The 12,109-nt window shown below is 42.0% G+C and overlaps 1 protein-coding gene across 8 annotated transcripts in view; it reads left to right on the top strand.

Moving 5' to 3' along the window:
* Window positions 1–12,109, top strand: part of atxn10 (ataxin 10) — a 264,516-nt gene that overhangs the window by 25,664 nt on the left and 226,743 nt on the right. For all 8 annotated transcript variants that reach the window (XR_013580227.1, XM_078568304.1, XM_078568303.1 and 5 more), the window contains exon 3: window positions 1,672–1,757. Coding sequence is in view for 7 of the 8 variants with exons in the window: in XM_078568304.1 (XP_078424430.1) it covers window positions 1,672–1,757 (86 nt within the window). In the remaining variant the exon portion in view is untranslated. The remainder of the gene's footprint in view (window positions 1–1,671; window positions 1,758–12,109) is intronic.

Raw genomic sequence — 12,109 nt, forward strand, 5'->3', positions numbered from 1 at the left:
TGAGAAGGTGGTGGTGAGCTGCCTGCTTGAGCCGCTGCAGTGCATGTGGTGTAGGTACACCCACAGTGCTATTAGGAAGGGAGTTCCAGGATTTTGACCCAATGACAGTGAAGGAACGGCGACATATTTCCAAGTCAGGACGGTGGGTGACTTGGAGGGGAACTTCCAGGTGGTGGTGTTCCCATCTATCTGCTGCCCTTGTCCTTCTAGATGGTAGTGGTCGTGGGTTTGGAAGGTGCTGTCTAAGGAGCCTTGGTGAATTCTTGCAGTGCATCTTGTAGATGATACACGCTGCTGCTACTGTGTGTCGGTGGTGGAGGGAGTGAATATTTGTGGATGTGGTGCCAATCAAACGGGCTGCTTTGTCCTGAACGGTGTCCAGCTTCTTGAGTGTTGTGGGAGCTGCACTCATCCAGGCAAGTGGGGAGTATTCCATCACAGTCCTGACATGTGCCTTGTAGATGGTGGACAGGCACTGGGGAGTCAAGAAGTGAGTTACTCGCCGCAGGATTCCTAGCTTCTGACCTGCTCTTGTAGTCACAGTATTTATATGGCTAGTCCAGTTCAGTTTCTGGTCAGTGGTAACCCCCAGGATATTGATAGTGGGGGATTTAGTGATGGTAATGCCATTGAACATCAAGGGGCAATGGTTGGATTCTCTCTTGTTGGAGATGGTCATTTGCTATGTTAGGATAAAATATGAAAGACAGTGTGAAGTTTCAGACTTTTATCTCGGAGTAAACAATTTCTGAGATGAGTTTTAGAATTTTTGATGATTAGCAGCAATGCTGCTGAAGAACCAAAATAATTTTTGACCTTGAAAATATAATTGTTTTCTGTAACAAAATGTGGAAATTAGGAGGAGAGATTATACAAACAAGGGTTGTATTCTCTGGAATTGAGAAGGTTAAGGGTTGACATGATCGAAGTTTGCAAGATATTAAGGGGAGCATATGTGATAAATAGAGAGAAACTATTTCCACTGGTTGGGGAATCTAAGACCAGGGACATAGCCTAAAAATTAAAACTCTGCCTTTCAAAGGATGAAGTTAGGAAGCCCTTGTCCATGGAAAGGGTAGTAAAAGTTTGGGACTCTTATGCAAATGGTAGCTAATGGTAGAACAACTGTTAATTCTAATTTAATTCATTATTTTGTGTAATGTGCACGTCACTGGCAAGCCCAGCTTTTGTTGCCCATCCCTAATTACCCTTGAACGGAGTGGCTCGCCTCACCATTTCAGAGGCTGTTTAAGAGTCACCCACGTCGCTGTGGATCTGGAGCCACATGTAGGTTAGGCGAGGGAAGGATGGCACATTTCCTTCCCTAAAGGACATTCGTGAACCAGATGTGTTTTTACCACAATCGACAATAGTTTCATGAGCAGCATTACTGAGGCTAACTTTTCAATTCCAGGTTCTTCATTGAATTTAAGTTCCATCAGCTGTTAAGTTATGGGGCTAGTTGCTGTGCCTGAGGGAGGAGGTATTATAAAGAAAACTACTCCATGTACTGCATAACTACTTTATAACCTCATTGATGGAATTCTGGAAGCAGGTCCTGTTGTCCTGAAAATTGTTTATTGTTCTAGTGGGGAAAGTGATCTCAAGGTAGCTTTTCCTTATTGTTCTAACAGATGCATTAGTCTTACAATTTACCTGTTTATGTTCCAGAAATGTAGGACTGATTGTCCCAACTATCCAGATTCTCCAGTTTCTTCACAGATTAAGACATTTCCAGAGCGATACCTTGTTAGCAGGTAAGAAACCAACTTAAATGTGCCAGCTGTTAGTGATTTATGGGCCTGGGTCAATATTTGCTGCCATAAATCAGCTCAGAATGGGCCTCTCTCCCCTCAGTGCTGATGCTATTTAATTCCACCTGCTAATAAATTGGATCTGGGGCTTTCTCTAGTATTAATCTGACCACTAATGTCAGTGACTTCAGCCACTGCATGCTGTAGATGGACTTCTTGCAAGCATTCCTGTCTATAGTATGCAGCATCAGGAATCGTAGCCATAAGTGGTAGCAGTAGCATTGAAGAGGGGCCTAGTTTGGTCTGTTAGGAGCTGGACTCTTGAGTGGGATGCAATAATTAGTGAATGAATGGCAATGAAGAGGAAAGGGAAGCGAGGAAATGAATGGGAGATGAATGGGGGAAGCAGCAGGGAGTAGAATTTTGGAGTGGAGGAGGAAGGAGATTGCCTGTATTAACTGGGAATGAAGGGAAGAGCACCAGTTTCAACTGAGGGAGTTGGAGGAGGAAGAAAACTTGAGCTGGGTTGGAAGGAAGTAGCATGTTAGTTGAATAGGAAGTACAGCAAGTATGAACTGGAGGGTTGGTGGGGCAGTAGATTGCCAGGTTGAGTTGAGGCATGTTTGGAGGGAGACCAGTGCTTGTATGAGCTGATAAGTTAGAGACATAGAGTCTGTGCCTGTGAAAGTGGAGGATTTGGATTGGGTAAAGTATCTGTTAACTGGGTCTGGAGGAACCACTGTTGCATAGTGGTAATGTCATTAGACTAGCAATTCAGAGGCTCAGCTAATGCTCTGGGGACATGGGTTCAAATCCCACCATGGCAGCTGGTGGAATTTAAATTCAATTAATAAAGCAGGAATTAAAAACTACTATAATGGTGACCATGAGACCCATCTGATTCACTTATGGCCTACTTGTGACTCCAGACCACCATTACCATCCCTGGATATGTCCTGTTCCACCAGCAGGACAGACCCACCAGAGGTGGCGGCACAGTGGTATGTGGTCGGGAGGGACTTGCCCTGGGAGTCCTCAACATTGACTCCGGACTCCATAAAGTCTCATGGTATCAAGTCAAACATGGGCAAAGGAAACCTCTTGCTGATGACCACCTACCACACCCCTCAACTATTTAATCAGTGCTCCTCCATGTCAAATACCAGTTGGAAGAAGCACAGGGTGGCAAGGTCACAGAATGTACTCTATGTGGGGACATCAATGTCCATCACCAAGATTGGCTCAGTAGTACCACTGCTGACTGAGTTGGTCAAGTCTAAATGCAAGACTGGGTCTTTGGCAGATGGTGAAAACACCAACAAAAAGGGAAAAGTCTACTTGACCTTGTCCTCACCAATCTACCTGTCACAGATGCACCTGTATATGACAGTATTGGTAGGAGTGACCACTGCACAGTCCTTTTGGAGGCAAAGTCCCATCTTCACATTGAGGGTACCCTCCATTGTGTTGTGTGGCACTACCACTGTGCTAAATGGAATACATTTTGAACAGATCTAGAAACTCAAAACTGGGCATCCATGAGTCACTGTGGGCCATCAGCAGCAGTGCTGTATTCAATCACAATCTGCAATCTCATGGCTCAGCATATCCTCCACTCTACCATTGCCATCAAGCAGGGGATCAGCCCTGGTTCATCAAAGAGCTTCAACTCAAGTTACAACCCACTCCCACTATAGGAATCAAATTTGTTAAGAAGAAACGGAAGGTAAACTACCTCAAAGTAGGTAATACTTGTCAAGATCACAAAGGAAGAGCAGTGAAACTCATGCAAGGTTAACCACAGATAAGCAAGAGGAAACAGACCAATTTTTAAACCTCAACCAGGACTGTGTTGATGGAAAATTCACTAGAAGTGAAGTGCCAGACACTAAATCAGAATCTCTACAGGAGGTGAAAATCCAAGTACAGCCCACTAACATCCTAGCAATGAGATTTGTAAAAGTGCCTGTGTTTGAGCAAATAAATTCATGCGTTACAGAGGTGGACAGGGAAGATTTCAGTCTGACAAGAGCAGCTCAGTCCTACAGTCAAACAAATTTGCATATTGAAAGCCTTTGTGAAAAGCAGTATGAAGACAGGATCAGGGAGAAGCTCAGAATGCCCCGACAGGTAACCAAGAACAGCTTGGCTGTTGTGAACAATTGTTATGATATGGCAGGTGGTAAATGCTGGGCTGACCAAGTCCCGAAGGGAAACTTGGCCAAGCTACCACAACAATTAGCAATTTGAATTTTGTTACAAGAAGGTATGTGTACAAAAGTCAGAAGTAAAGATTCCACTCCCGCTTTTGGAGATTTTAAATATTAAACATAGAAAATAGGAGCAGGAGTAGGCCATTCGGCCCTTTGAGCCTGCTCCGCCATTCATCATGATCACGGCTGATCATGCAACTCCACAGCCTGTTCCCGCTTTCTCCCCATATCCTTTGATCCCTTTCACCCTAAGAGCCATATCTAACTCCTTTTTGAAAACATGCAATGTTTTGGCCTCAACTACTTTCTTTGGTAGCGAATTCCACAGGCTCACCACTCTCTGGGTGAAGAAATTCCTCCTCATCTCAGTCCTAAATGGTCTACCCCATATCCTCAGACTGTGACTCCGGGTTCTGGACTCCCCCAGCATCGGGAACATCCTTCCTGCATCTACCCTGTCTAGTCCCGTTAGAATTTTATAGGTTTCTATGAGATCCCCCCTCATTCATCTGAACTCCAGCGAATATAATCCTAACCGATTCAATATCTCCTCATATATCAGTCCCACCATCCCAGGAATCAGTCTGGTAAAACTTCGCTGCACTCCCTCTATAGCAAGAACATCCTTCCTCAGGTAAGGAGACCAAAACTGCACACAATATTCCAGGTGTGGTTTTACCAAGGCCCTATATAATTGCAGCAAGACATCCCTGCTCCTGTACTCGAATCCTTTCGCTATGAAGGCCAACATACCATTTGCCGTCTTTACCGCCTGCTGCACCTGCATGCTTACCTTCCGCGACTAGTGTACGAGGACACCCAGGTCTCGTTGCACATTCCCCTCTTTCAATCTATAGCCATTCAGATAATCTGCCTTCCTGTTTTTGCTACCAAAGTGGATAACCTCTCATTTATCCACATTATACTACATCTGCCATGCATTTGCCCACTCGCTCAGCTTGTCCAAATCACACTGAAGCATCTCTACATCCTCCTCACAGCTAACCCTCCCACTCGGCTTTGTGTCATCTGCACATTTGGAGATATTACATTTAGTTCCCTCATCTAATTCATTCATATATATTGTGAATAGCTGGGGTCCGAGCACCGATCCCTGTGGTACCCCACTAGTCACTGCCTGCCGTTCGGAAAAAGACCTGTTTATTCCTACTCTTTGTTTCCTGTCTGCCGACCAGTTTTCTGTCCATCTCAATACACTACTCCCAATCCCATGCGCTTTAATTTTACACGCTAATCTCCTAATTGGGACTTTGTCGATTAAATTAAAACATTTATTAACAAAAGGCACCCACTGTTGCTAAAAGGGAGGTATTTTACAAGCTTCTCTCCCCCTCTCCCTCAACAATAGAAATCCAAGGTTTGTAACAAAACCTTGCTTTCTGGAACCAACAGACACTTCTCTGGAGTGGCTAGAACCTGCTACTTCATAGTACACTCATCAAGATCTCACATAGCCACACACCATACAACTTTCAACCTTTCCTTAAATATATTTTCTCCCCTTTTATCTTTACCTATTGTTCGTAACCTTCTTTTGAAAGTTACCTTTTCCAGAATCTAAAAATCTTTCATGGTTGTCTTTATGGCCAGCACTTTTGGGGAAAAAATAAACTTAAGTAACTTTACTTTATTTACTTATGATCTTTGCCAGTTGTAAAACTTCCTGTTATGTCTCTTTGACATTCAGCAGCTAAAAATTCAACTCCTTATCTATCTCCTCATGCAAATTTCTATTCAAGCTGTATCTACTGGATCCTATCTTAGCTCATCCATTTCCACTTCAAAATGCCTGCTTTTACACCCAGTCCTTTGATGATTTAAACCTTGCAGTCTGACTGTCTTCAGTTTAACTAAATTAGTCACACAATGTGCACACAGCCTGCACAAGCCCGCTTCACACTGTAATATTGGAAAAAATGATATTTTCTTTACACCTCCATCCTTATGTAAAAATGAACTGTCATAATTCTGAAAGACGGTTTCATTTTCTCAACCCATTTCTCATTACTTACTATACTTATCTCTATACACAGCTATTACACTACCAGGTACTTGTATTACATGACAATATACATAAGGCCTTTGTATCAACAGAGGTCATTTCAGTCCGTTGTCCATGTTTCAAATGTCCAATTTCCTTTGGACTTTAAACTTTTGACAATGCACCTGCAATTACATTTTCTCATCCAGCCACATGTATAACCTGTAAATTAAAGGGTTGCAGTGATAAACTCCATCTGAACAGTCTGGCATTCCGGTCTCGAAATTTTAAAGGATTGTGGTCTGTATAAATAATTGTTTCTGAAGAATTGCTTTCAACATAAACCTTGAAATGCTGCAACGCTAACACCAGACCTAGAGTCTCTTTCTCAATATTTGAGTATCTTCTCTGATGTACGTTCAGCTCCTGTGAAAAATATCCTACTGGCTTTTCAGTTCCTGTTTCTTCATCTTGTAACAACACAGCACCAATACCCAGATCACTTGCAACAGTTGCCAATTTAAACTGCTTGGCATAGTTAGGTGCTGCCAAAACTGGTGTTGTAATCAACATGGTTTTTAAACTGTCAAATGCATTCTGACACTCCTGTGTCCATTGAAATTTCTTGTTTTCTCAGTAGCTCAGTCAATCGAGCAACCACATTGCTAAAATTTGGTACAAACTTCCGATAAAATCCACTCATGTCCAGAAATCTCAAAACTTCCCATTTTGTTATAGGCACTGGGAAATTCATAATGGCTTTTACTTTCACATCTCGTGGGGCCACCTGACCATGTCCAGCGGTGTGGCCTAAATATGTAACTTGCGCTTTTGCAAATTCACTCTTAGCCAAGTTCACCACCAAATTAGCTTCTTGCAGTTGATCAAACAGTACTTTTAGATGTTGTAAATGCTCCTTCCGAGTTTGACTGAAAACGACCAAGTTGTCAATGTAAACAGCACAATTGCTCAGTCCTCAGAGCTAACAGACAGATAAACCCTTTCATGATACTTAATCCAGAGTACAGTAAGGGACAGGCACAGGGTTTCTCACAAAATTATCTGTCATGACTACCACCAGAGATAAAGTAACTTCAGAACCCTGATACCAGCCTAATCTTTCAAATGAATGTAACCAACCACTTGAAAGAAAAAAGCAATGTATGAGCAGGTTATCCAGGGCCTAACACAGTTCAGGGTCATCTGGGTATCAAGTGTTATGACTGGGATGGGAGGAATGCTCAATTTTATCTAGCTCCACTTCTCCACAGGTCATACCATCAGTGTAGATGTTTAATTCACTTACCAAAATGTCCAGTTATTTACCTTCACTACTGTTAGATCCAGAATAAAAGAGACTTAATTTTTATTATAAAACAAAGCTTCTTTTTGAAAACAAGAACTGGTTAACACAATCTGTAATCTGAAAGTGTTACTATCTATCCTTTTTAAAATTCCTCAGTGTATGTGCGCTCACACACAAACAAAGGACAAACAAGTAGAGTCCCTGCAGAGATGGGTGGTTGAAGAAAAAACTTTATATAAAGGATAAAGTTGGCAGGGTTTTGACGCTGTCGACCTGATGTTCCCTCGTGCGAGGACAGGTCACTAGCCCCAGGAGATGTCTTGAGATTCTCACCAATGGAGCTTCAGTGCGAAGGAAAATAGAACCACACCAATCCTTCTTGTCTCAGCCTCTTGGGTTTCCAAATGCAGACAAGTTCCCCTGAGATGAGGATTCCTAGCTGGACGCTGATGACCGCACTGTATTTCAAACAAAGAAAAGCGTGAGTTTGGCAGCTTTTTCCTCCTTAGTTCATTTCCAACTGTGTTCAAAACAACAAGTTCAAAACATAAGGTTCCTCCGTCAGGTGATTTCCAGTAAGTTGCCAGACCTTTGCCTTTAAAACAGTTTTTTCTATCAATTAAAATGATTGCAGTTCAAATAGACAAATAGCTCTCCTCCACAATTGCCATACTGGTCATTTAGCTGGCATCATGTAATTTCTTAGAAAAGACATGCTTGCTCCAGTCCAAGATGAACTTATGACCTTTTTTAAAAAATAAAATCCAGGTCAGCCCCCAAGTGTCCAAATAATGCAATGTCATTACAAATTTTAAAACAAATATAATTCTTGTAGATATGGTTCTAACACGATAACCAGACTAAGGCTAAGAGAGTGAATGTGTTTGTTGTTTTATGTATTTTTAAGATTTATATAATCTAATTTACATCTCAGAGTAAGGGGTCGCCCGTTTAAGACAGATATGAGAAGGAATTTCTTCTCTCAGCAGACAGCGGATCTATGGCATTTTTTTACTGCAGAGGGCTGTAGAGGCTGGTCGTTAAGTATGTTCAAGGCTGAGATAGACAGATTTTTAATCAGTAAGGGAATCAAGGGTTTTGGGGAAAAGGCAGGAAAGATTATCAGGTCAGCCATGATCTCATTGAATGGTGGAGTAGACTCGATGGGCCAAATGACCTACTTCTGCTCCTACGTCTAATGATCTTATTTCATTCTCCAGGAGAAGGAGATGTCACGACAACATCTATCTATAACTTCAGCTAACCAAAAACACATTGAACTGTTTAAAGAGGACCTGTTTTTTTTTAAATACAAGAAAAGGCAGTGACCAAAGATGGCTAACACCAGTCATCTGATGTCTGGAATTGTAAGTTGACCACTTTTCTGGAAAGTTCCTATATGGATTGCACTGCAGACCTGCCCCCTGTCACATTGCATGGAATTCACACCTGGGGGTTGTCAAAGTCCGCACCAAAAAGGAACTCTTGAAAGGAAGGCATTAAAAATGCAAAGTGCTGGACTTTAATCAACGGTAATTCTGTCAGGACAATGGGAACTGCTCACTGACTAGACATACCCCAACCAACACTCAAAACCCTCTGTGGAGGATGACATTACCCTGTCTCCTATTGGTTTCCACTATGCTGAAATGTGTCAAAATTTTCTGAGATGAAGGATCAAAAATGTGATTACTTGTTCTGCAATAATGACTGCAAAACATGTTAATTAAGTTCCTTCTTGGAATGTACAGACAGGAGGCTTAAAAATTAGTTTTGCCAAGCCAGAAACAGAGAGAGGTCATCAAAGTTATCTGGAAACACTGCTGAAGGAAGCAGTAAGGAGTCTGTCTCGCTCTCGCGCTCTCATCTCATCCAGCTCACCCGCCCTCCCTCCCTTCTCGCTTGCCCGCCCGCCCATCTTCCCGCCCACCTTCCCGCCCATCCTCCCTCCCACTTCCCTCCCTTTCACCCTTTTTCCTCTGGTTTACAAACTGATAAACTTACCCTTTCTTGACTCAGCAAAGCATGGTTTGATTGACTCCTTATTGAAAAGTTAATACATTTGGATTGGAAAAGGCATTTACGGGGTAAAAGAAATTTAAAAAAATCTTTGTTGTGACCAACTGAGAGGGCTGAATAAAGGGGAGCCAGTACACACCACCTCACCTAGGCGTAACAAAATTGTTGGGAAGTGTCATTGACAGTGCATCAAGCGCACCTATTCAACAATAACCTGCTCACTAATGCTCAATTTGGGTTCCGCTAAGGCCACTTAGCTCCTGACCTCATTACAGCCATGGTCCAAAATGGACAAAATAGCTGAACTCAATAAGTGAGGTGAGAGTGACTGTCCTTGACATCAAGGCAGCATTTGACCTAGTGTGGCTTAAAAGGGTCCTGGCAAAACTGAAGTTGATCGGAATTGGGGGAATATCTCCACTGGTTGGACTCCTAACTAGCACAAAGGAAGATGGTTGTGATTGAAGGTAAGACCTTGAAAAAATTACACCTTGTTGAATGAGGTACAATGTACTAAGATCAAAATTGCTGCTGAATACTCTCACTGAAAAAAATAGTCATATATTTGTGCACTGTCAAATTTTCCCCACTTTGATTTTTAAACAAACACATTTTTAAAATATATTTATAAGTTTGATATTTCAGCTTCTACCTTTAATCCCATGTATATATCCCAATCATTTATTTCACTGTATGTAAAATTTTAATTATAAGTGAAAATTTCAATGCTTCATTTCCTGGCTTGCTGTCTGAGAATTCTTGCGTTATTGGCTACTTACCCTGTTTGAGGACATCAATGTTGCTGGACACATGGAGATCCCCTTATTGCCGGTTTCAAATGTACGTCAGGAAAGGGGAAATTCACATCACAGAGGTCGCCGTCACTTTGCTGCTGAGCTTGAAATCTGAGACAATCTGCCTTTCCAGATGATGCTTAAATTTGTGAAAATTCTCCCACTACCCAATTTGGTTTTAATTTCCTTTGCGAAATCTTCAAGATCCAATATATTCAAAACTCTCAACAAAATTGAGCTGCTGCATCCTCCACACACACAGGAGTAAAGCTTAGTGTGATCAGCTTGGAGAAACTTTGTGCAACATCAGGTCTACTTGGATGTTACTAAACACAGTAACCATTTGGTTTTTGCAGTGATGAATCTGTTGTGTCAACTGCAATTGTCAAGCCCTCTGCATTTTAATACTGTTTATTTGTTGGCTCAGGAGCAATGCCAGACCATAATACAAAGCAGCAAATCAGTGTGTGCCTGGAATACCAATATGCTGGTTAATTATATCAACAAGGAAGAGGAGGAGGGCCTTCCTTTGTTGCGATGTGTCCCTACTAATACACTGCTGTCTGGATCATGAGATTCCTTCTTTGTTTGGCATTTACCTGAAATAGATAACATAGCAGTAGATGTTCAACCATATTGCAAACCTATTCTAGGTCCTCATGGTAATGATCAGAGGAAGGAGGGATCTCCTCACAATTGAGCTCCAAAACTTGTGTTGGAACCTAGAGCCATTCCATTTAATGGCCCAGTTATTAAAGCATGGCATCTATTACACCAGAGGTTCCTGTTCTCGGTGGTAAACCACTTGGTATGTTTCTATAGGGCGTTCATTAAGAATAATCCCATAATTGAGAAAAAGGATGTTCTGTTAAGTTGGTTAGTACTGCATAGATTGGAGAATCTGTATCATCTGTTTGAAATTGCTGCAATTTGCTTCTAACTTTGTTATTTCAGCCCTCTATAACTTGTTTATGTCAGGTTCCCCTCATGTACGCTGAAGACAATGAGGTCTGCCTCAACACCACCTCACTTGACCCTGCACTGTCTCTAAATTGACATGCTGCACATCAGCCATCCAGTACTGAATGAGCAGAAATTTTCACCAACTAAATATTGAAGACGAAGCCACTATCTTTTGTACCTGCCACAAACTCTGTTCCCTAGCCACCAACTTCATCCTTTTCCCTGTCAACTGTCTGCATCTGACCTAGATTGCTCGCAGCCTTCTTATTGATTTTGATCTCAAGGTCTGACCACATATCTGCGCTATCAGTAAGTCATCCTGTTTCCACCTCTGTAGCATTGCCTCGCTCTGACCCTGCATGAGCTCATCTCTGGAAATCTTCACCTATGTTTATTACCCATAGACTTGACTATCCCAATGCACTACTGACTGGTCTCTCACGTTCCGCCCTCCATAAGCTTAAGCTCATCCAAAACTCTGTTGTCTGTGTTGTATCTTGCACCAAGTCCTGTTCATCTATCACCTCTGTTGTTCGCTGACCTACATTGGCACATGGTTAAGCAATGTCTCAATTTTAAAATCCCTCCATGGCCTTCCTATCTCTGCAACTTCCTGAAGCCTTACAACCCTGTGAGTTATCTGCTGCAGTTCTGGCCTCTTAAACACCCTTGATTTAATTGCTCCATCATTAGCTGCCAGGACCAAAAGCTCTGAGATCCTTGCATAAACTCCTCTGCCTCTCTGTCTTCCTCTCTTCGTTGCTTTACGACACTCCTTACAAATCTACCTTGTTAACCAAGCTTTTCGCCATCTGCTTTAATATACCATATGTGGCTTGGTGCTAAATTTTGTGAAGTGGATGTTTTATTACATTAAAGATTTTGTATAAAAGCAAGCTGTTGTTGTTATGGGATCACCTGCTGCTATCTTGTAAGCTCTTTGGGAATTGTTCCTATGTAAAGATGCCCTTGATTCCCATTTGGGACCTCAGTTTAGTGTTTCGCATGTTAATTTACCCACCATTTGAACCTCTTTGAATCTGAGAGATTAGATTTCT

Source organism: Cetorhinus maximus, chromosome 22 (assembly GCF_964194155.1).
Source record: "Cetorhinus maximus chromosome 22, sCetMax3.hap1.1, whole genome shotgun sequence".
NCBI classification, from domain to species: domain Eukaryota; kingdom Metazoa; phylum Chordata; class Chondrichthyes; order Lamniformes; family Cetorhinidae; genus Cetorhinus; species Cetorhinus maximus.